Source organism: Pituophis catenifer, unplaced genomic scaffold, assembly GCF_029215685.1.
Source record: "Pituophis catenifer annectens isolate HBS135680 unplaced genomic scaffold, rPitCat1.0.hap2 SCAF_6, whole genome shotgun sequence".
Classification (NCBI taxonomy): Eukaryota; Metazoa; Chordata; class Lepidosauria; order Squamata; family Colubridae; genus Pituophis; species Pituophis catenifer.
This window is the reverse complement of record NW_027256886.1, coordinates 75,818,596-75,843,841: the sequence shown is the minus strand read 5'-3', so window position 1 is coordinate 75,843,841 and position 25,246 is coordinate 75,818,596. Positions and strand designations below refer to the sequence as shown.

The window sequence follows — 25,246 nt, the reverse complement described above, 5'->3', positions numbered from 1 at the left end:
CACCAGTAGATCTGCCTCTTCAAACTCAGCTACACTCCAACTCAGTAATATATTGGAAAGCTGGCCACTTTTTAAAAAGTTCCTTGTGCGAGGAAACACAAGGAATATTTCTTTTACACAGCTCGTTTGATTTTAAGCTTTTCCCCATTCAGAAGAACTATTTCAGAACTTACTACAAGAATTTCCTAACTAAGTTGGCCATTGCGGGTATTCTGGAAGGAGAAGATTCCAACTGGAGTAGGTTGCTTTCCTGTCTCAGCCGCTGGCAAGAATATTTTTAATCTGATGTTCTAGTACAGTGATGGCTAACCTTTTTGCCGTCGTGTGCCAAAAGGAGAGGGAGCACAGGGGGTCATGTGCGCGCATGCCCACACACATAATTCAATGCTCCCCATGCCCTGCCCCCCCCACGCATGTGCACGCAACCTCCGCGCTCCCCCTGCTTTTGGCACTCAACAGCAAAAAGGTTATCGGTGGGCCCGGTAGGCCCATTTTTTTTGCCTTCACCAGGCTCCAGAGGCTTCCTTGGAGCCTGGGGAGGGCGAAAACGGCCTTCCCCATCCTCCAGAGGCCCGTTTCCTGACTTCTGGTGGGCCCAGAAGGCCCGAAAATCAGCTGGCCAGCTCACACATGTGTGCTAGAGCTGAACTAGGGCAACGCTCGCGTGCCCACAGATATGGCTCCGCGTGCCACAGGTGGCACACGTGCCATAGGTTCGCCCTCATGGTTCTAGTATCTTGTAACCCACAGATGTGCTGAACTACATCTTCCATTACTCAAAGTCACTGACCAGGTAAAACTAATGTAAAATAGAATAGAATAACAGTGTTGGAAGGGACCTTGGAGGTCTTCTAGTCCAATCTCCTGCTCAGGCACGAAACCCTACACCACTTCAGACAAATGATTGTCCAATCTCTTTTTAAAAACTTCCAGTATTAGAGAATTCACGACTTCTCTTCTGGAGGCAAGTTGTTCCACTGGTTAATTGTTCTAACTGTCAGGAAATTTCTTCTGAGTTCTAGGTTGCTTCTCTCCTTGATTAGTTTCCACCCATTGCTTCTTCTTTTGCCTTCAGGTGCTTTGGAGAATAGCTTGACTTCTTCTTCTTTGTGGCAGCCCCTAAGATATTGGAACACTGCTATCATGTCTCCCCTAGTCCTTCTTTTCATTAAAATAGACATACCCAATTCCAGCAACCGTTCCTTGTATGTTTTAGCCTCCAGTACAATTAACTCCAGTTGATTGTAGTCCAGTATGATCTGGAGGATATCACAGCAGGTAGTAGCATCTAGGTTGATCATGAGCAAGCTCAGCAAAGTCAGACCTGCTTAGTCCCTATATACAGTAGAAGATTGCCAAAAAATTGCAACACTATATACTAGATTTTAACACTGGAGGAATACTAAAATCCTAGGAGGCAATGGTAAAATATTATTTTGCTTAAAATAGTCTATAAGTACTTAAGTCACCAGAAATCACTTTGCTAACATCTGAATGGCTCCAGAAATAATATCCCATTCACAATAATACAATAATCTATCTAAACTGCAAAACATCTTTGAACTGAGGTGGGATAGTAATGAGGAAAAGAATTAAACAAACAACAAAATAACCCTCTCTCCTTTGTATTGCTGAAAGGAAAAAACGTTTCTCATGATTTCCAAATTCTTATATGTGCCAATTTATCTTACGATTTTAATAAAAAGAATCAGAATAGATCCCCAGTCAGCCAAAAGTTTTCCTACCTTTGAATTTTTGGAGACAGAAATGGAAATTCTTCCTAAAACAAAGAGTTTGTTGATTATACATAACTATTACTTCAGTTGGAATGGATTGTGGAAAAAACTTCTTCCACTATAACTTAAGTTGTCTTATCTATTAACAAAGGAAGCTTTTCCCAAAGGACAAATAGGATTGTACAGATCTGCTCTCAGACTAATTCCATAGTTAATCAAGCATGCCAGGGGCATTTCAAAGTTTTAGAGCTTATATCTAAGATAAACTTAAATCTGCTTCACTTCACAAGTCTTGCTGAGTTCTACCTCCGTATCTAAAAAATGAAGGTTTAGTTTTACTCTGTAATCTGAAAGTATACATTGGGACCAGTGGAGGGATTCAAATAATTTAACAACCGGTTTTCTGCCCTAATGACCAGCTTGGGTAGGCGTAACTCAATGGTCATGTGACCATGTGGGTGTGGCCAACTCAACATCACTCACGTCGATGGTCGCTTCGCCTTAGCTGTTACAATGTAATAAGATTTAAGGGGTAGTTAAAGGGGTAGAGGGGTAGTTTCTGTAAGCAGGGCAATAAAGATTAGGCTAGAAACAACACCAGAACGTTTCCTTCCTGCCTTCCTTACAGGATTAGGCCTGGAAAGTGGAAAAAAAACAACAACTGGTTTCTTCCAACAACTGGTTCTCCGAACTGCTTATAAAGTTAACAACTGGTTCTCCAGAATAGGTGCGAACTGGCTGAATCCCACCATTGATTGGGATGAATAAATGGGTTTGGTGTTTTGTCTTACTACAATAATCAAAAGCTGTCCTAACTAAACTCAGTTCCGGTTGTGAAATTCCAACGATATTTCATTATTCCATAACATGTTTAGAGAAAGGCATGACTCATTTTATCTACTTTCCAAGAGTTTAATTGCTGTGATGTCATAGAAATTGGTCAATGTGTTCTTGATGTCAGAGATAAGCAGTATTGGACACCCAAAGAGGCCTACACCTTTGCTGAGGAGTCACTATCAATCTTGGAACCTCCTGCTTCTGTCCCTCCTTTTTCCCAACTCATTTGTTCTCCCAACTCAAAGAACAGCATTCCATCCAAGAGTTCTCACGGATGAGCAGCAGGGTACAAAGGAAGAAATAAGGCCAACGTAAAAGGACTCTAATCTAGCACTGATCTAGAACTCCAATATTAGCATTCAGGAAGAATTTAAAAGCAGTTGCTTGCTCCAGTGTCTTTGAGCAACTGAGAGGACTCAGTGGTTAAGCTTCCATAATTAAGTGTTGCTTCTGATATTTTTTTTCTCCCTGTAAAATATACAAATAATAGAATTTGTAATCCATTACAAAGTAATGCATTACTAAACATTCAAGGATGTTGTTCAAATGACTAATACAGATTTCTAAGAGATCCTTGAATGGGAGAGTAGTCTGCAGAGTGTTGGCACTCATAAATATACTGAGATGCCTATTGTCTGCACAATTCTCTAGTACATTTACATTCATAGAGGAAAGGAACAGAATGGAATGGAATAAGAATAGGGTAGGGTAGGGTAGGGTAGGGTAGGGTAGGGTAGGATAGGATAGGATAGGATAGGATAGGATAGGATAGGATAGGATAGGATAGGATAGGACAGGATAGGACAGGACAGGACACACAGGGAATTTGTCTCCAATGCATAAGCTCACACTATACAAACAACAAAGTAGTATAATCATAAAATACCAATAGGAGAAGATACTAGAAAAGATGCAGGCATAAATGGGAAACCAGGAAGAACCAGGAAGAATATTCTACCTTTGAAAAATTAAATCCAGATCTAGTTCATCTGAAAGTCAGAACTCTGATCCAATATACTCTCGGCTTCCTTCAAACAAGCAAGCAATACCAAATTGGTTTTTTTTTTTTTCTGGTGCAATAACAACAACGTGAATACCAATGCTATGTAGTCAAAGTAATTGCATGGTTTTCTCCTATTGTTCTGGAGAACAGCTAGGTGAAGGAGAAATTACTCATATAACTAAAATATTCGCACATATTCCAGAGTCAAGTGTGATTGAAGTGTGACTTCCTAAGAGAAGTCATTTCTTGAAATCCATCATTCTTGATTACTCTTTCTGCATCCTAATTACCACCTATAAATAATTCGATGTAGTAAAATAATTAGAAGGAAAAGTAGGTCCATTCTGAGCTGGGTTTGAAAGAACACAGGGGTAGTTGCTTGAAGCAGAAGAGAAGGTTTATTTCCAAAGGGACAGTACAAGCAAAGTACAAGATTGGCTGTTCAGAGGTGGCAGCACCTCAATTTCTCAGGATAGTTTCTCTCTCCCAATGTACTTTGAAAGCATGCCAAAATTCTTCTTGGAATTTTTGGACAGCACGGTTAGCCAGCCAGCCAAAAGGGGATGCTCTGTGGCCAGGCATCCTGCTGGGCTTGTGATTTTTGCATTATGAATCGAGGTGATGGCCTCAGAAGCAAAATGCCTTTTGTTTATGAAATGAGGAAACCTCAGATAGAGAGGGGTAGTCTCTGGCATCCTATAGAGATTTTCTTTATTTGAGTAGGCTGGTGCCCTTTGCTATCTTGCAAATTTCAACCCTGGTGTTAAATCCCTTTAAATTGACAGAAAAGTGGGATGAGGAGAAGTGGGGGAATATTGAATGGCCGAAGATTAAATGGATGGGGAGGGGAAGAACTGATCACATTCCTACATTCCCCCCTCCTCCCCCCCATTTTTAAAGGGAACTCTTTACCACAAAGGAAACTGGTTGCAGAATTAATACAGAATTGGGCAAACGCATGTTAACCAAAAGCCACTCTTAACATTTTGGGAGGGAAATGGATTGCAAAGTGGTTGAGGCTCTATGATATAGTAAAAGTGAACCTAGATTTTGTAAGGAAATTTGCTATTGTTTTAAATTATATTTCACGGCTCAGCCTTCCATTTTTATATAATGAGGGAAACAAATGATAGGAAACAGCACCTTACTATTTCAGGGATATTAACAGAGGAAGAATATTGTTCATTTTAAATACTTTCCTTGGTTTAAGTAGGTGACTGGAGATGTCTCGCCACATTGCTTGGCAAAATATTATTTGTTTAACAGAGAAAAATAAAATCAAGCAATTTTTTAAAGAAGAGCCTGTTGATGATAAATAAGGCAAAGGCCTCTAAGAAAGCAAAACACCCAAAATATTCAGTGGGCCAGGAAGGGGGCGTAGATTACCAGACTATAATAATAAATTCACTGGTCATTTATCACACTTAATGAAAAGGTGTGACTATAGATGACTGGAACAAAATGGAGTACAGGAAATACCACAGGAGAAAGAGTGAATTCACACAGAAATGGCCAGGGAAGATTCTAGAAACTCTCACTTAAAACTTTAAAAAATTTCTTTCTTTCTCCTCCGATTAAACCAAGCTGAGCAATGCTTGTCTTTACTGGAAAAAAAAAGGAAAGGATCAAAGTTTCCACATCATTCGGTTTATTAGTGCATAAGTCTTTCTTTTCTCAAGTGTTCTCTGAAAAAACAACAAAATACTCTGTATTATTTTTTAATTTTGCCCTGAACTCTTAGAAGGCTGGGTGAGAAACATGTAATAGAAGAGCCTGTGGACACATTTCTCACGAATGCTGCTGGTAAGAGGGATCTTCACTGACCTATGTCAGGGTTGGGCCTTCTGAACTGCTTGTTCAGGCAAGAAGCTGGTTTGTTTCCTACGGAGGAAATTTATCACTTCTTCACAGAACGGGGTGTGGGTTCTGGAAAGCGGACAAACTGGGGTGGAGAAAAGGTGGGACTGACCCATTAAAGCTGAGTGATGTAGGACAACCTGCTACAAACCCAGCATTAAAGGCTTAGCCTACTTCCTCCCACCTCTTCCTCTGTCCCATTTCTTTTTCGTTCTCATTCACAAAGTTTCATCCTTTGGCTCTGGAGTGGATCTTCTGGCTGCAACATAAAATACAGTTCTTCTATGTAGACATGCACCTACACGCATATCCCTAGTGCTCAGACCAAAATGTAGACGTGGAAAAGATAGGGGTGTGGAAAGAAGGGGAAAGGACCAGCCATAGAGGAGGGCTGGATTAATCTAAGCAAAGAGCCAGTGTCAGCGTCAAGGAAACTCTCCTTAGCACAGGTAGAAGTGGCTTCCGGGGGCCACTTTAGATCTGTGGACTTCAACTCCCAGAATTCCCCAGTCAGCTTACTGGCAGGAGCAGGGGTGGGGTTCGAAATTTTTAGCAAGGGGTTCTCTGCCCGGTTGCTGGGTGGGCGTGGCCATGGTGGGCGTGGCCTAGACAGCCTCCTGCACCACGGCGGTGTGTGTGTGTCATTTTTGCCCGCCCTGGGCTCCGGGAGGGTGAAAACGGCCTCCCCAGGCTCTGGAGGCCAGAAACGAGCCTTCCCGAACTTTCGGTAGGCCTGTTTTTTGCCCTCCCCGAGCCTCCATATGCGCTCTGCACTTATCTGCATCCAAAACGGGCCGCGTGGGGACTCCTGGGAGACGCTGGGTGGGGTGAGCGGGGCCAGCCAGGAGTGGGATTTGGGGGTTCTCTGAACTGCACAGAATCGTAGCTAGAGGTTCTCTCGAATCCCTGTGAACCCCCAGCAGCCCCCCCCATGGGCAGGAGAATTCTGGGAGTTGAAGTCCACACTTCATAAAGATTCCAAGGTTGAAAAATACTGCTCTATTACATGAGAAGCATTCCCCATTTTGGGAAGATAGAAAAATGTCAATTCCTCATTCGTTTCCCCTTCTCCAAGAGAACTCAATAAACTCATGCAGGATAAAGGGGTGGGGTGGGGGGGGGAAATACTACAAGTCCTTTTGAGGAATTTACCAACATTCAATTAGTCTTTTCCATCCTGGCCAAAAAGATATGTGTGGAAAAAACCCACCTCACAACGGATTCATGATGAATCAATTCACCATGAATTATTATTGTTGTTATTTTCAAATTGTAGACATGAATTTATCTCTTCCTCCTAGCAATTTAAAGCAATCCAAGGGCTCTCAATTAAAGCTTAAAGCAACATCACCCCCTTTGCTCCTCCGTCAATTTTCTCAAGTTTTATATTTATGGATATCCTTGATTTTCTCAAGGTCCTGCAAAGCAGACAAATCAGTCTTCTCTTTTTCTCCTTCATCTCTAGGAGGAGTAGAAAAAAAACCCAGCTCAACATTTGTGAAACAAGTCACAGCACCAGGTAGACTTTGGCTAATCTCAACAAAAGTTGGTGCTTGGACAGAGTCACTAGGAACCCATGGCACCAATCAGCTTCAGAATGGTTTTGACTTAAAAGACAAATCCTGCAAAAGAAGACTTTTGTTTTGTTTTACACATTAACTTCACTATTGTTTTACACGCTGACTTCAGTATTCTTCCTTTTCCGTTATGGGAGAAAGTAAGTTGTTATTTGCTCCCTTCTCTTTTAGTAGAAATGGCTCTGTCCACCTCCCTAGGGAATCTGCGTAGCAGTTTCAGTTTAATCATGATGGATCTTTAAAAGGCCCTTAGAGAAAACCACCTTCGGGGGAAGAAACAAAATGTGGATTTTCTTAATCAAATCAGTGCGGTAGCTCCATCTAAAACTGGCGAAAATGAACTGTAATCAAGGTTAAGAGTGAAAGGAATACTCCGTTGGGTTCTTGTTGTTCAGAAAGATGGCAACTTTACAGCATGGATGCAACCAGGGGTAAAATCTACTTACCTTCCCTACCGGTTCAGAAGTGCATGCTCTGCACGCTCTTGCTTTACTCACGCATGTGTGTCACATGCACGCTTTGACCTTCTGCACATGCAGAGTTACTTCAGGTTACTTCCTGGTTAAAACCAGGAAGTAACGATGTCCGGGTGGGCGGGCAGGCAGAGCCTCGCACTGCTGCTGCTACCGGTTCTCCGAACCAGTCCGAACTGGTAGCATTTCACCCCTGGATGCAACCCAAGAAGGTCTCACCAGTCTAAGGAACACATCAATTTTGGCTTCTTTTATTTGGGTGCAATAGAAATTCTAACCATGGCCCCAGTAGATGATTCGTTTAGAAAGGATATAGCTGCATCAATTGATTAAACTTCTTTTGAGGTTACAGCATCTCCATATTCAACAACCTTTGATTAATGAAGGATGGGTTCTGTTTTATTAGGGGTGTTGAAGATTCCTACATCCTCCCCCCAATGTACCCCAATAAAAAATGCTCCCATAATTTTTCAAAATTTATTTTTATTTATTAGTCATATTTCTATGCTGCCCACTCTCCGAGGACTCTGGGCGGCTTACACCAAAGATAGTATACTAAATAGTATTGCCCCCTAACAATCTGGGTCCTCATTTTACCCACCTCGGAAGGATGGAAGGCTGAGTCAACCTTGAGCCGGTGAGATTTGATGCGCTGATCTGCTGAACTAGCAGTCAGCTGAAGTAGCTGCAGTACTGCACTCTAACCACTGCACCACCTCGCCACCTTTGCCTATATTGTGGGGTTGCATTTTAATTCGCCTATCAGAAACAGATGCAAACAAAACTCACAATTGAAAGTAAGAGCTGAACATACCATTGACCTTCATAATTAGCAAGGAATAGTAATTCACAAAGAGGTGTGGTCATATGGGAGAAGTGTTGTCACACCAGTAATTTTACAATTTGTATACAAATATCCCGCCATTGTTGGTTTCACACTTCTCCAGAGCAAAAACCAATGGCAAATCCAGTTTGGTTACTGTTGAAAGATGTCACGATAGCTCCTTGAAAGGCAGGAAAAGTAGACATAAAGTTCTAGTTTGTACAGTTTTTCTAAATGCCAACTGAATGACTTCCAACTCCAGAATCACAACACAACTCGTTACTAATAGAAAGATGTTAATCATGGTGATGGGGACTCATGTTTTCCTCCTTTTTTTCTCGTTACAATTTGATTACTGTGTTTGGGAGAAGGACTTGCAACCTCATAGGAAAGAACAGATTAGACATATTTTCCAGAATTTCTGTGACAAACAAGAGTTTTGTCCAGAAGGCTATCTGGCCACCACTTCCTACAGATGTACACACACACACACACACACAGAGTGAGAGAGAGAGAGAGAGAGAGAGAGAGAGAGAGAGAGAGAGAGAGAGAAAAGGAAATGCCTGTCTCACAAATAAGGAATCAGTGTATTTAGTTTTAACAGTGTGAAGTTTGGTAGATTTTACTATTAAAACAGCAAAAACAATAGCAACAACAACCCAACCTATATTGGGGTTTTGTTTTCCTCCCGAGGTTTATTATGTGGATGAACAGAACACGAGAGCACGCTTCCTTAATACCCTGCTTTGCTATCAACGGCTTAACAACATTAATGAAAAGTAAACATTCCTTTGAATCAAGATTAACTTCTGGCTAGAAAACATCCATGTAATTTTTGGAGAGATTGATGGAAGTGCCTTGCTGATGATGCCTTCTGGGTTGGTTGGTTGTTTTGTTTTTTTTTAAACTATGTATGCAGTTTAGCCTGAGGTCCTATGTTTTCTTGGTAGCCTTCCATCTAAATCCTAACCAAGACTGACCTTGTCATTTTTTCTGCGATCAGCTCCATGCAACCAGAAAGAAAGGGAAATGCCTCCTTATCCTTTTGAAGTGGCTTTGTTGTCACAGTGAGGATTATCTTTTAGTGGCTAGAGCACAAATGAGCAACTCCTGCTTTGTATCCTCCTACCCCATGAAAGGGATCTGCCCAGCAGTTACCAATGGGAATGAATGGCAGTGGCACCCAGCAAAATAAGTAGGGCAGGGGTCAGCAACCTGTGGCTCTGGAGCCACATGTGGCTCTTTCATCCCTCTGCAGCGGCTTCCCGTCACTCAAAATATGTATCACAACTGCCAATGTGTGACACCCACCGGCACGCAATTTATTGAGCTTTTCAACCCCCGGTAGGCCAACCATGGATAAATCCAAGAAAAGAAAAGTTTCAGAAGAAAACAGAATGTTTAATTCAACTACATACGCCAGTTTTGTGGCCACTCAAGAAATAGTCAAGTATGGGAAGGGTTTTGTGGCTCCCGGTGTTTTCTTTTCTGTGAGAAATGGGTCCAAATGTCTCTTTGAGTGTTTTAAGGTTGCAGACCCCTGAACTAGGGGGGAAAAAATCAAGTTCCATCACTTCCAGATTGTTTCACTGGATTCAATGGATAAAGGAAAATAAGCAAGAGGTTTAATTCTGGGTAGGGAGCAGGTAGGGGTGGGATTCAGCCTATTCGGTCCAGTTTGGGTGAGCTGGTTGCTCCGACGATCAGCTGAGAGTGAACCAGTTCGCTCCGACTGTCAGCTGGGCCCGCCTGCCGGCCTTTGCACTATACCTACCTATATTTTGTTCGTTTGAAACCCAGCTGATCGGCGCGGTTCAGCTGTTTCACTCACCGGGGGCTAGTGGAAGGTAACTTTTAATGGTGTTTTGAAACTGACTGCGTGCGCACGCACAGCGCACGCTCAGCAAACCGGTTGTTACACCGGTTGAATCCCACCACTGGGAGCAAGTCTCCTTCACAAGTACCAAGAAACAGAGAAGCTCTGCAGAGTAAAGAACTGGTGTCTGCTGACCATCACTGAATTAAATTCACATTGCTAAAGAGATTCTAATAAGGCCTATTTTGTGGCAGGATGGGGAGAGCGAGCGAGGCTGCGTTGTCAGTGACTCTCAGACCCATTTTGGTAGGAGCGGAGAAAACCGACAAATAAAAATAGAAGACAGATAAGGGAAGAGAGCCGAGGCATGGGTGGGGAATTCAGGAGGGAAAGAAGGCTGTGATTTATATCTCGACTTCGGCCAAATGTTTTCCTTAACATTAGCATCGCTAAAGCCTAAAGGATATAAGTGAATAAGAAACAGCAGGGACCTGTGGCTTTATTGCAGGAACATCTGCTGTAATGAACTCCTTGCAGACTGTGTACAGCCCTCTCCATCATCAACTCAGAGCTCAGGGCTTTCTGCCAGCTCCCCAGACATACTTACAACAAGTCAGGGAGCCCACATATTAGCAGAGTAGATCTTCCATCAGCCCACCCAGAAAGCTGAAGGGAAGTTTAATACAAAGTAGTAGACGTGCAAAATTGTTCCTTAAAGGCAGTAGGACAAGGCCGCTGATTTTCTTTCTTTTTTTACATCACTTCTTCTCCAAGAATCTGGTGTAGTGATTAAGGCGTCAAGCTAGAAACTGGGAGATCATGAGTTCTAGTCCCGCCTTAGGCGTGAAAGCCATCTTGGGTGAGTTTGGGCCAATCATTCTCTCTCTCTCTCAGCCCAATCCGCCTCACTGGCTTCATGTTGTGGGGAAACATAGGAGGAGCAATTATTAGGTATGTTTGCAGCTTTGCAAAAATAACAAAGGCAGGATAAAAATAAATAAATAAAAAGCTTTCCAACCCTACTCCATTTAATCTATAAATCACACGCGTCTAGCCCTTCTGGCTACAGTCAAAAATGCTAAAGTTGCAAAGCCCAGGAAGTCGGCACCCTAAAAGTGCATGCTTCTCTTTTACCACTAGCACCATTGCACTATATTATTGTAATAAAGGCAAGACTGCTATTGCCACATCACCCACCTATTTATTGCCACAGTTTTATTCAGGGAAGGGAGGGAGAGAGGGAGGAAAGGAAGGAAGAAAGGAAGACAATCTAATATTTGGCAAGGACTCCGTTGTGAAATAAATCTATCACATTAACCTAGTTTATGAATTGGTGGACAATATTGTCCTCTGGAATATCCCACTCAGTGTGAATTAGATGGCAGACAAGGAATCAGATGTTAAGATGTTAAGAATCATTATTTAAATATTATTATTATTATTATTATTATTATTATTATTATTATTATTATTATTATTATTTAATCTTTAGTGAGATTCACAGCCTTTGAGGCTGGTTAATAGCTCAGCAGCTCGAGTCCTAACCAAGGACCTAGGAACTGTTAAGGTATTGTCGGAGGATGTAAGCTGTTCCGAGTAAGGTGGTTTTTTGTAGAGTCAAAATGTTCAAGTCCGGCAAATTTAGAATTTCTAAATAGTGGGGTAGCCCTTTGGGTATTGCTCCAAGGGCTCCAATTACAATCGGGACAACACACGATTTCTTTTTCCACAATCGCTCAACTTCAATTTGCAAATCCCGGTACTTTGTGATTTTTTCTTGCTGCTTATCTTCAATCCGTGCATCACCAGGTATTGCAATGTCAATGAATCATACTTTTTTCTTTTCAACTATTGTTGAATTTGCAAATCATTGCAAATATTGCAATGTCAATGAACCATAATTTAATATATGAACATAATTTAAATATTATTATTATTATTATTATTATTATTATTATTATTATTATTATTATTATTCATCGCACAGTCAGCTAGATGTTCAGGCTGGGTGTGGCATTTTTGTCTACCTATTGAGTCCTTACCTGGGATACAGATATCGCAGGATGGAAGCTGTTCCAAGTAAAGCTGCCTTCTGCAACTGACTGATGGCGAATTTGTCAATGCCAATGGTGTTCAAGTGGTGCTGTAGTTGTTTTTGGACTGCACCCAAGGCACCTATTATTATTGGTACTACCCTTGCTTGCTTTTGCCACAGTCATTCTATTTCTATTTGTAGGTCTTTGTATTTTGTTCTGTTCTCCAGTTCTTTCTCTTCTATTCTGCAGTCTCCAGCCACTGCCATCTCCACTATCCAGACTTTTTTGTCTTTCTTATCGACAATTGTAAAGTCTGTGGTGTTATGTGGAGTGTTTTGTGCCTATCTGTTTGAATTCTAAAGTCCCAGAGGAATTTAACTTCTTCATTTTCTACGACTTTCTCTATTTTATGATCCCACCAGTTCTTGCTTGCAGGCTAATGGTATTTCTCGCAGATCTTCCAGTGCAGCATTGTTGTTGTTGTTAAGCTGGTGTATGAGGGCTGTGATCTAAACAATAGTCTATAAATATGCAAAAGCATTTTTTGAAGAGGGGAGAGGATCTATAACAGACTGCTATTAAACTTGTTCTACTCTAGCTTCAACCAAATGTTGCTTAAACTATACTTGCTGTCATCTACACCGAGCACGTTTGGCCAAATGTATTCTGGAAATTGGAATCCAACCTATCAGGATGTCAATCCCGTTGTGGGAAATTGTTCTAATTCAGAAGGAAACTCAGTTGGGATTCAATAGCATAGATTCTATAGCAACGAGATTTCTCTAGAACAAGGCCGTTCTAGAGTTGTTCTAGATTCCTTTGGGTCAGTGATATTCACCACATGCCGGGCTGTGCCATGCTGAGAATTGAAATCCGTGCCTCTTGAAAGTAGTTGAGAAACCGCTCTAGAATTCACACAAATGATTCCAAAACACACAAACGTACTTCCTTTACAAATGAATTGGGGATAAACTGGCAAGGGATCGTCTTATTGCCCCTTGCCATGTCCTTTGCCCAGCTTTATCATATGGGCGCTGTGTGTCCCAAGGCACGCGGCTGAAAGTTTATCTTCGAAAATCTAGAATCTCCTTTTTTTAAAAAAAAAAAAAACAGACAACACTTTGCATCTTCACAGGAGTACCTATAAATCACAAGTGCAAGATATACCTGCTGTTAACATTTTGCGGTTCCACCCCCTGCCCCGTTGCTCCTCAATTCAGCAGGGTAAACCCAGCATGTCTTTTCCTTCCATTTTATCTTTAAACCTATTGTTTAAAAGGTTTAAAGCCCGTATGTTCACCAGTTTCAAACAGGAGCTCCGCTATTTGATCATCAGCAATCATCACACAAGTTCACACTCCTGCTGATAGGAGAAGGCAGAAGAACCCTGTTTGCTGCATCCCGCTCCAGATTTTCACAGCTGCTTAGGCAGATGCCACAGTGGGGAGAAGAGATCAAGGACGGCAGGCAAACCCAAGGGAGCCACGAACCTTGTTTCTGAGCTCCCACAAGCCACTCCTGATTTGAAACAAACATCTAATCAAGTCAACAGCGTGGCACCGGTTTTCTTTCCAAAGAAACCCTTCAAAGCCCCCTTCAGACTCTTCTTCTTGCCCTTATCCCCCCATAAACACCTGCCAGAACAGAATCTATAATGCTTAGAAGCAAAGAGCACAGAATTTCACGCATAACATGAGAGCTGCCGCTATTACAGAGTGGCACAGTAGCTAGAAAATCAGACACTGTGCTGATCTCCCTGGTGTTTGCAGGGAGGAATCTCACAGGGGTGAGAAAGAAGATCACCACAGGGTCCCCAAAATCTGCAACTTTTTTTTGTTTTTTGTTTTGGGCTAGGAACCAAGGCCCAGATGAGGGTTACGCTTTTTAAAGTTCTGCCTTATTGATGCCGTAGTTTTTCTTCTTTCTTGCGTGGTTTATGAATCTGCATTGTGCGCTCCAAGAGTTTGGTTTTTAAAAATAGAGATCTGAAGACCTTCTCAAATAAAGAAACTTACACAGTGGTGGGATTCAGCCGGTTCAGGCCGGTTCGGGCGAACCGGTAGTTAAATTGCTGGCTGGCCCCGCTCCTCCCCGCCCCTTCCAGGAGTCCCCACGCACCCCATTTTGACTCCTAGGTAAGTGCAGGGAGGCCTCCTAGGCCCAAAGCGGGACGCAGAGGGGCGGTATGTTCCCCCCCCTGCGGCCCGTTTTTGCTCCCAGGGGGTAAAGGAGGCCGAGTACTGCCTGTCACACACCCTGGCCACACCCACCATGGCCACGCCCACCCAGCCAGTCATTAGGGCAGAGAGCCAGTTGTTAAATTATTTGAATCCCACCACTGAACCTACAGCATTCTGGTGTGACTATAACTTGGACATTGCAACTGGTGCCTTTATTACTTCCAAAGGCAGTGACAGTAAATGCAGATGCTGTGTTTCTTCTTAGGCTGTTGCAAATACCTGGTTTTGCCAGCCAAAAAATAGGGATGGAACAGGTGAAAAGAATAGCTGAAGAAAAGGGAAAGAGAAGCAGCGTTTTTATTTTATTTTCTACATGAAATTTTGGAGATTGTTACTGCAGTTGTCTGGGTTTTATCACAATACCAGTGTCAAAAACCCTCAATCTCTTCTCTTCTTCTCTTCCCAGCCAACAAAGCCATTCCCATCACAGACATCTCTCCATCTTAAACCACAAAGGTCCCATAATATTATACATCTAAAGGGAAAATGCAGATTACTAATGGATAGAATGGAGAAGGGAACAATAAAATAGTCAAACAGAGACAACAAACCAACCCAAAGAAAGAGATACACTCCAGAAGTGTCGGGAAGGCTCAGGGCTGATACTGACTTGTATAGTGACAAATTGTGGCCAAACTGACAACTTGACCAAAATACACACAGACAGATAACGCATTTTAAATTCTAGGCTTCAAATATATCTTGCAAAATCTTTTGACTGTATTTTGTAAACCACTGTTTCTCTGCTGGAATGGATTTGCGGCAGCAGCCCTAAGCCAAAAAAGAAAAAAAAAAAAAGGAAAGGAAAAAAAACCTCAATCCTGATTTGGTTTATACTGCATAACAGTTTTCAACGTTGCAAGACCGTTCTTTTTTAACCGTCTCTTTGAACCCTACCCGTACATACAAAAGCTGACTTACATTTTCTGAACCTGTCTCTGTATTTAAACACATCGCACGAACATTTGGCAAGTTTGAAGAACTGAAATTTTTTTTTGCTTGCTGCAGATCAGAAACTGGGGTGGCAGAAAGCTCTGTGAGATGATGATCTTTCCCTTACCTTACCCCCCCCATCCCCCAGTCCATCAAGGGTACGTTTTGTGGGTCTCAAAGCAGGCACGGGGCATGAAAAAAACAAACCGATGGAGAAATCAATGCTTGTTGACTTGCTGTATGTTGTGTACTTATTAAAGGAACACAGCCGTACCAGGAAGAAAATGTGAAGCCTACTTGGCCATTTGCTGGCAATAATGGGGCTCATTGATTTGAGGCCAAAGAAACAGAGAGGGCAAGTTGATTAATATTTTTTAGACTCTGCACAGGGCTGCAAATCCGGCACTAAAATGTTTTACGGAAGCAAAGGAAAAGCAAGTGCATGCATGCTCACTGAAACATCACCCTTTTCTAATAGGCAAGCTCTTAATTATACACACCCATACACAGACAAATAATGACTAAGAACATCCACATATTATTATTATTTTTGCAGCATTAATGTAAAGAGTTTTAGATTTAAGTATCTGATTGAGTCTACATAAGGGAAGGGGGAATACAGAAAGACAAAAATGCCTTTCTCCTACTCGGAGAAAAGAAAGGAGATCTTTGTAAGATATCGATGTTCGTAGAACTGTGGAACCTAATTTTTTCCCCCCTAACCTTTCCTGCCGTTCTTGGTCATCCCTGAAAATCCCATATTGTAAATCATCATCAGGTCAGCAGTTCCTCCCTCCCCACTTGACATACCTGCCCTCCATAATAGGAGATGCAGTCATTAGGTCCTTTGGCCTGTCAAATAAATGCAAACAATAAAACAACCCTAAAAACGCATCCATCAGCTTCTGCTCCACTTTTACAGAAAAACAAAATTATTACGGTACTGTAATTCCTAGAGTAATTTAAATTTTTCATATTTAAAAAGTTTTTTTAAAGTTGTTAAACTTTCACAGTCAACCCTATTTAGAACCATACATAAATGGTTCTTTTCATTCAAACCTGCAATTATACATTTCTAACATGGAGATATACACACACACACACACACACACACACACACACACACACACACACACACACACACACAATCTCTCTCTCTCTCTCTCTCCACCCTGACTAGGTGGCTCAGTGGCTAAGACACTGAGCTTCTTGATCAGAAAGGTCGGCAGTTCGGTGGTTCGAATCCCTAGTACAGATCTTCTGCGTGAGCAGGGGGTTGGACTAGATGACCTCCAAAGTCCCTTCCAACTCTGTTACTGTTAACTCTCTCTCTCTCTCTCTCTCTCTCTCTCTCTCTCTCTCTCTCTCTCTCTCTTTCTGTGTCTCTGTCTCTCTCTCTCTGTGTGTCTCTCTCTTTCTTTCTGTGTCTCTCTCTCTCTGTCTCTCTGTCTCTGTCTCTCTGTCTTGCTCTCTCCCCAAACACCTACACCTACAGAGAGTGTATTCTATAATTTCATTTGTGACCATTTGTCTTACTTCCCAGTAATGTGGACTGGACTGCCAGGTGTGCAATTTTAGCAGCATGAAATAAAGAACTAGGGAAAAAAGCTAAGATGTTCTCTAAATAAGTTATCCCAGATCTTGCATCCTTCAAATGCATCGATTTACTATTCTCAACACAAACTTCCAACCGTCTTGTTGAACTGAGGGGTGTTGAGGTTGCAATTCAATATATCTGGAGGGCACCTGGTGAGAAAAGGCTAACCTACATCATCTCTGTAATATCTTTGCACAGGATAAATAAAAGAGTCAACTGTCTATGTAGCAAAAATATCAACAACGTTAAAGAAAGTAAGTCTCTCTCTTTCCTGAGCAATGAATATTTTCTATTTAATTAAAAAAAAAAACACCAGCCTGGGATATACATTAGCACAGAACTATTATCAGGGATTTCATTTTCATAAAAGAAATGAACCAGCTAGCTGCTAGTACAATAAGAGTCTACAGCCACACCAGAGTTAATTGTTCAAAAATGATATTCTCTTGGCCTGAATACAGGAGGTCTTCGAACTTACGACTATAATTGAGCCCCAAATTTCTGTTGCTAAGTGAGAGAGTTGAGTTGAGTTTTGCTGCATTTTATGACCTTCCTTGCCACAGTTGTTCAGTGAATCACTGCAGGGTTGTTAAGGGATTCTGGCTTCCCCATTGACTTTGTTACTCAAAAAGTCACAAAAGTTGATCCCATGACTGACATAAATATGAGCCAGTTGCCAAGCATCTGTACTTTGATCAAGGGACCACAGGGATGCTGCAAAGGCCATAAGTGTGAAAAATGATCACAAGTCACTTTTTTCAGTGCTGTGGTAACTACGCGTGGTCACTAAATGAAAGATCGGTAAGTTGAGGACAACCTGTACACAATGAAGATGATCAACCTTGCAAAATTATCAGGTGGAGGAAATACATTTATTTATTAAACAAACTTATATAGCTATCCATACATCGCATTTAGCATATATTCAGGATGAGCTAGTCGTATTCAACACCTCTCTGTACCTAACGACGTGGGTGGAGAAGAGATGTACCAAAGAAATATTCCTGCCAGAACATGAATTGAGCTATAGTACCTACTCTATGGATAAACCTTTTCTATGGAGAAGTCAGCAAGTGACTAGGTAGTATGACAGAAGGTTAGGAAAAGAAGAAGAAGGAAAAGCAAACTGTTTAGACCAGAGGTGTCCAACTTTAGCAACTTTTAAGATTTGTGGACCTCAACTTCCAGAATTCCCTAGTCAGCGTGACTGACTAGGGAATTCTGGGAGTTGAAATCCACAAATCAAAGTTGCCAAAGTTGGACACCCCTGGTTTAGACAATTCTTTCAGTCGGGAAATAAGAATTATTACTTGAGATCTCTCCAGTATAGACAGAACAACATTCAGTATGCTGGACTTCAGCTCTAATTTCCCTCTTAGGCAGGATATGAACCAAAGTACTAAATATTGGGAAATGAATGGCATGAAATATTTTGAAACTTTTACCATCTGACTCTGGTCTTCCACAAATGATCATTCTTCCTAGTGGTAAAAGCAACAGGTAGGAAGAGTCTCTTACTCCTCATTCTGGGTAAACAGCCCAGCCCTGTGTATCTATTAGCTCAGCCTTCCCCAAACTGGTACCCCCCTCCCCCAAACGAGCTGGGAAATTATGAAGTCCCATAATTACTGCTGGATTAGTTCAGCTGCTAAGAAAATAGAGACGGTGAAATAGCAGTGGAATTTTGAACTCATGACTGTATTTCAGCATCAGGAACTTCTAGAATACAAAGTGGTAACTGGTAAGTGAAGCTGATTAACAGAGGAGTTAATTAAAGACGAGACATATCCGTGTTTTCATAGGTTAAAGATCAGTATATGAATTTAGAATAGAATTTAGAATAGAATGAGCTGGAAGGGATCTTGGAGGTCTTCTAGTCCAGCCCCCTGCTGAAGCCTATACCATTTCAGATAAGTGACTGTCTAGTCCAGGGGTCAGCAACCTGCGGCTCTGGAGCCGCATGTGGCTCTTTCACCCCTCTGCTGCGGCTCCCTGTCTTTAGTTGGCTCCCCAATTGATAGGGCTTTTGGTTAGGGCAGGTAGAGGAAAAAGGACACCGCGCTAGGAGGAGTCTCTATGGTGGGGGAACTGGACTTCCGGTCAGCTCCAGAATTGAATGGGGGGCTTTCAGTTAGGACCTTTGTGGCTCTTTATGAGTGTTTAAGGTTGCCGACCTCTGGTCTAGTCTCTTCTTAAAGACATCCAGTGAAGGAGCGCCCGCGATTTCTGGATGCAAGCTGTTCCACTGGTTATTTGTCCTCACTGTTAGGAAGTTTCTCTTTAATTCCAGGTTGCTCCTCTCTTTGATTTTAGTTTCCAATGAACTCAGGAGGTGTCGGAAAGCCTGGGCTGGAAGTGGCACAGTTTGCATGTACTATTGAAGGTGATACATTCTGCAAAAATTCCGGCACTTTAATTATATTGTAAAAACAAGTTTTCCCTTTCAATTTTCTCCCACAAGACATGTTTGCCTCAAGATGCTTCTGGCCATGAGCAGATCTGCAAAGCTGCAGATTTATCTAGTGACACATTGCTGGGCTTATTAAAGGCTTCTTCTGCTTTTACAAGGAGGGAGGAGAATGGCCTGTACAGTTAAAAAGCCTTCGAAGTCATTTTCAAGGACATATATAAATTCTTTGGCTTGTTCCTGTCTGTCAGGGAACACCAAGCCCTTCATATTTATTGTCAGGATCTATCCCATACTCTGCAGCCATCAGATTTTATGGTTTCTTTCCTGTCTTGTGAGATAGGCAGCCAAGTACATCCTTTTGTATCTACACTCAAAAGGAGACTTCACACCACCTTCTTATTGATGGTCCAGGTTGTAAAAAGTTACAAAGCATAGATTGCATACAGTATCTAGATGCAATTGTGAGTTGCTAGAATGGGAGTAGCACAAAGCAAGGAGATTTAAATGCCTAATCTATTCTAGAAATGCTTGGACAGTCCTGGGCCAGGAACTAAGAGAACCTGGGTTAGTGATTCTATTGTTTCAAGCAGAAGTTTCTCGTGTGTGTGTGTGTGTGTGTGTGTGTGTGTGTGTGTGTGTGTGTGTAAGAGAGAGAAAAAACATATAAGAACTATAATCCTGCAGATACTCCAGGAATCTGCAACCTATCTGAAAGCATCATTTTGATGTAGGAGCAGTGTTTTCTAAACTTGCCAACTTTAAGAGGTATGGACTTCAACTCCCAGAATTCTCCAGCCTGGCCTCTTTCTGGGACTTCAAGTCTATACATCTTAAAAGTTATCACGTTTGAAAAAACTGCTGTAAACCAACTAAAATAACCCCAAGGATAGAGAGGGCAAAGCAAGAAAAGTAGGAAAATCTAAAAGATTCACGTTTCCACAGTTACAAGCATTAGGATTCCTCTACGTTTTACAAAGCAACTTAGTCCTTGCTCAAAAGGGTTAAGAAAAGTTAAGAACCTGACTCTGTCTCAATAAACTGTGATGTACCCGCGTGGGGTAAATATAATTCAAGCTGATATTTGATGCAGTACTGGAGAACCCGAAAAGGCATTTCTTGAGAGTTTAAATTATTATTGTCTTCATGCCATTTCCACAGCAAGAAGCCTGAATGCCTGAAATCCAAGTAATAGTTCTGCCTAGCATGATTATTAAATAAAATATTGCTCAACAGGCTTATCATTTGCTCAGCCGGCAAAATGAAACATCGATAAGGTTCAAATACAGCTTAAAGCTGGAGTTAACAGCAGGGGCAGTCATTCGTACTCTCCTACCCTATCCCATTCTTTCTTTCTTGTGGTCATTTATTCCTAAAGCAGGTTATCTGAGGTGGCACGATTTTTTGTTTTTTAAGGAACCAGCTCCCTTTTATGTTTTAGCCAGTTTTATGGCTATCCTTCCCCATCCTCTCAATTTTTCCTATAGTCTAGCAGATGGTTGGGATACAAATAAGACCCTGCACTTGAAAAAAAAAACCCAGTGTTTCAGCTCAACCCTCTTTAAAGTGTGCACGAAAGCATATTTATAAATGCACAAAGAGAATTTCTTTTAGCACAAAGTCCTATTTTACATTCCAGGATCCCTTTAAACACTGTACTCTTCTCATATTCCGTTTTCCCCCCTCTATCATTAACTGCAACTTCAAAATAGATCTTTAAAATACCAGACTCTATACAAATTATAATATGATTCCAGTTAATTACAAGCCAGCTCTTCTGGAACAAGAGCAAACAGCACCCTATAAACAATGCATCCAGTGTACTGAATAACAGCTGCTCAACATACATAGTAACTATCAGCAATTAGGGACATTCTCATCCATCATCAGTTTTCACCAAAATTGTCACTAGATTATCTTGTCAGAATGGCTTGGCTTCATATTGAATGGACCACCTCAAAGCATCTGCCCTCAAACTACTCGCAGGAGAACATGAAATAGAAAATGAGGGGGTTCTACTTAGGTCACACTAGAGATTAAATCGAGGGAAAGGGAGTTAAAGGACATGGGATTTTTTTTTCCACTTTGCTCATTCTTTCCACTGAGGGAAAAACTGTTCCTGTGGGGTGGAATAAATATTTATCTACTGAATTGATATATTTATAGTGGAAGATTCAAACAAATTCAACTAAAGCAGCGCCTCTCCATTATTTAAATGCTTGTGTCCATATTTTTAGGCAAAATAATTATCTCTATTAAATACACCATCATTTCAGCTATATTAATCTGAAGAAATTTAAGGACTCAGAAAGAGTTCACATATGTTTTTAAAACAACTAATACACTAATACTAAAGAGAAACCAAATAATTTTTTTGTCTTTCTAATACAGAGGTGCACATACACATATAATTCCTAAATGCATCACCCAAGCATTTAGTGGAATTAATTCCCCCAAATAAATAACTTCACAAAGTGAAGTGTCCCCCCCCCCCCCCGGTCATTTTGATAGACCTCAACCTTAAAGCTCTTTGAGGAAGAAATAGGAATCCGTTCTTTGTATGTTTCATTGGGTTTTCTTCTAAAATCAAGACGCTTTCTCGGGACTTAAGGAAGTTACAGGATGAAATTATAGCCTGTGGATCCCAAATTAACTCTGGTTGTATATTAGAATTAAGTCCCTTTAAAGTTCAAAGTTCTTCTCCAGAGGGAAAAATAAATGTGCATTTGGGCTGCAGCTGAAAACAGCAGAAGCCGGCTGAAGTCAGGGGATCAACTCAAATGAACAGCCCAGTCTGAGAACCAGGGTACCAAATCCAGGCAATGGCAAAGTTACCAGCCAAGAGGGACAGAAAACACTTTGTGGCCACCTAGTGGTCATCTGGATTTTTGCAGCCCAATTTTACCTGAAATATGCTATTTTGCAAACCAAGATCTCTCTACAGTACTGTCAAATAAAATGCCTCCTAATAATCAGTGCTTCTGTCTACTATGGTCTATAGTTTGTTTTCCTTGAAGGAAAGGAAAAGTAGCAGAATTAATTCTCCTGGCATTTTTCATATACCTTTAATCAGGACAATTCCTGCCCTTTAGCTACACAACACAAACAGTCCATGAGAAAAACCAGGCCCTTCCTTGCCTGGTTTTGAATATACAGTATTTTTTAGAATAGAATAGAATAGAATAGAATAGAATAGAATAGAATAGAATAGAATAGAATAGAATAGGGTAGGGTAGGGTAGGGTAGGGTAGGGTAGGGTAGGGTAGGGTAGGGTAGGGTAGAACAGAACAGAACAGAACAGAACAGAACAGAACAGAACAGAACAGAACAGAACAGAATTCTTTATTGGCCAAGTGTGATTGGACACACAAGGAATTTCTCTTTGGTGCATAAACTCTCAGTGTACACAAAAGACAAGATACATTCATCAAGAATCATAAGGTACAACACTTAATGATAGTCATAGGGTATAAATTTTTAAGAAGTTGTGATTCTTCACAACAGTCAGGGCATTATTTCTCACTACTTGACTTACAGGACCTGGTTTAAAAAAAATACCAGACCCCCACAAGTCAATGGTCACAGTGTTGGATTAACCCTGGATTAATCTGGATATCTGTACTAGGGATTTCTCTTTCTAATAATAATAATAATAATAATAATAATAATAATAATAATAATAATAATAATAATAATAATAATAATAATAATAATAGATATTCCTCATTGTTAACCTTACATGGTTATTAAATCAGCCTTAGCAACGAATGTAGTGGCTTAGAGGCCAACGGGGCACATCTTTGATAAATAATAGACAGCAGGAAAAAATCCTCTGGAATTTAGGCCAAGCTTGGCTAACTCCCCAAATTGGAAGAAGTGAAACGACCCGGTTTTAATGTTCCCACTCAAATGCCCGCAGCATCGAGTCAGGCCGAAGCAGACCTCCAAGGACACACCCCCAGTCGTCCAAAACTCGCCCCCCCACCCCCCAATCCATCCATCCATTCAGAGACGAGATTCAGCAAAAAGGGAAAGTTTGCTTCCCATCCAGTTCACCGCCTGCCTTTCCAAACTCCACTTCGCGCAACTTAACCTTACCTGCCAAGGAACCTCGCGGAAACTTCTCAGCCAAAGTCGGAGCAGGATCGGGCTTCGGGAAGCCAAAGCTCTCCCGACCCCGCCGCTTCTCCGTGGTTTTTTTTTTTTTTGGGCGGGGGGGGGGAGACACCGAGCCCTTGGCGCCGTCCCCCGCGGTCCCCTCCGCGCTGGCAGCCCGTCCATCGCGCCTCCTTCTCCCGGATCCCAGAAACCTTGAAGCGCGCGCTCCTTTCCTCCTCCCCCCCCCATCTTCCTCATCCTAGGTTCAAGAGCTGCGGGAAGCGTCGCCTCCGCGGCACCGGCCACAAGAAGCTGCGGGCTGCAGCGCCACGTCCTGCGGAGCTTTGCCCGAACCGGGGAAGCAAGAAGGGGAAGCCGCCGGGACAAGGAACGCTCGAAGCACTTTCTCCCTTTTCCTTTCATCTCTCTCTCTCTCTCTTCCTTCCATCCATCCATCCATCCATCCATCCATCTATCTATCCATCCATCCATCCATCTATCCATCCATCTATCATGTATCTATCTATCTTCTCTATCATATCTATCTTCTCTCTCTGTATCTATCTCTGTATCTATCTATCTACATTCTATCTCTCTCTCTCTCTCTCTCTCTCTCTCTCTCTCTCTCTCTGTGTGTGTATCTAACTATCTTTCTCTCACTGTATCTATCTATCTTCTCTATCATATCTATCTTCTCTCTGTATCTATCTATCTATCTATCTATCTATCTATCTATCTATCTATCTATCATCTATCTATCTATCTATCTATCTATCTATCTTTCTCTCACTGTATCTATCTTCTCTATCATATCTATCTTCTCTCTGTGTGTATCTATCTATCTATCTTTCTTTCTTTCTTTCTTTCTTTCTTTCTTTCTTTCTTTCTTTCTTTCTTTCTTTCTTTCTTCTCTCTCTCTCTCTCTCTCTATCTTTCTCTCACTGTATCTATCTTCTCTATCATATCTATCTTCTCTCTGTGTCTATCTATCTATCTATCTATCTATCTATCTATCTATCTATCTATCTATCTATCTATCTATCTATCTATCTCTCCCGCCTCCCCCCCCCCCCTCCGCAAAGCTGTTCTCAAAGTCCGAGGCGCCGCTGAAAGAATCCAGAATCCAGGCGAGGCATAGGATGGGGATGGGAGCGGGAACGAAGCGGGTAGGTGGTGGGAGGGGGGGGTGGGAGATGGTGCCCGGGAAGCTCAGGAAAACTTTCCCGACCGAGGAAAGGAAAGCAGCGCCTTCCCTTCCTCTCCTTCGAACCGACTTTGTGGAACGAAAGCATCCATCGGCGAGAAGCGGGGCGCGAGCAAAACAGGACGCGCGTGTTTTTTTTTTTTTTTGTTTGTTTGTTTGTTTCCACCACCACCACCACCCCCCCCAGCTGGGCCGAGATGCGCTTAATTTACCTGCGTGGCAAAGTCCCAGGTTGCCAAGGGCTAGCAGAAGCAGGGCGATCACCCCGGGGCCAGACGCTCCTCGGCTCCAGGCAGAAGGCATCGCGCCCGGCTAAGGCGACGGTGGTGGCAGCAGCGGTGGCGGCGGCGGCGACGACGGCGCCTCCCTCGCTCTTCTTCTCGCCGGTCTCCAGAGACGCCCTCCTCTCCGAAGGAGCCTCCAGCCTCCCCACGCGAAGCCCCCCCCCTTCCCCCGCGCCTCTTCTTCTTCTTCCTCCTCCTCCTCTTCCTCCTCCTCCTCCTCCAGCAACTTTGGAGGCAGCAAAGCAGCGGGAGGCGAGTTAGGGCAGCGGGGTCCCTTGGCCGCCGGATCGCTCCCTCGGTGCCAAGGCTGCGGCGCTCCTCTTCA

General features: G+C 42.2%; 1 protein-coding gene across 1 annotated transcript in view; it reads right to left on the bottom strand.

The window, feature by feature from the left end:
• Positions 1–24,940, bottom strand: part of UNC5B (unc-5 netrin receptor B) — a 261,952-nt gene extending 237,012 nt beyond the window's left edge. Inside the window, exon 1 of the mRNA XM_070944943.1 lies at positions 24,850–24,940. Within this exon, the coding sequence (XP_070801044.1) occupies positions 24,850–24,940 (91 nt within the window). The remainder of the gene's footprint in view (positions 1–24,849) is intronic.
• Between the last annotated feature and the right edge of the window lie 306 nt (positions 24,941–25,246).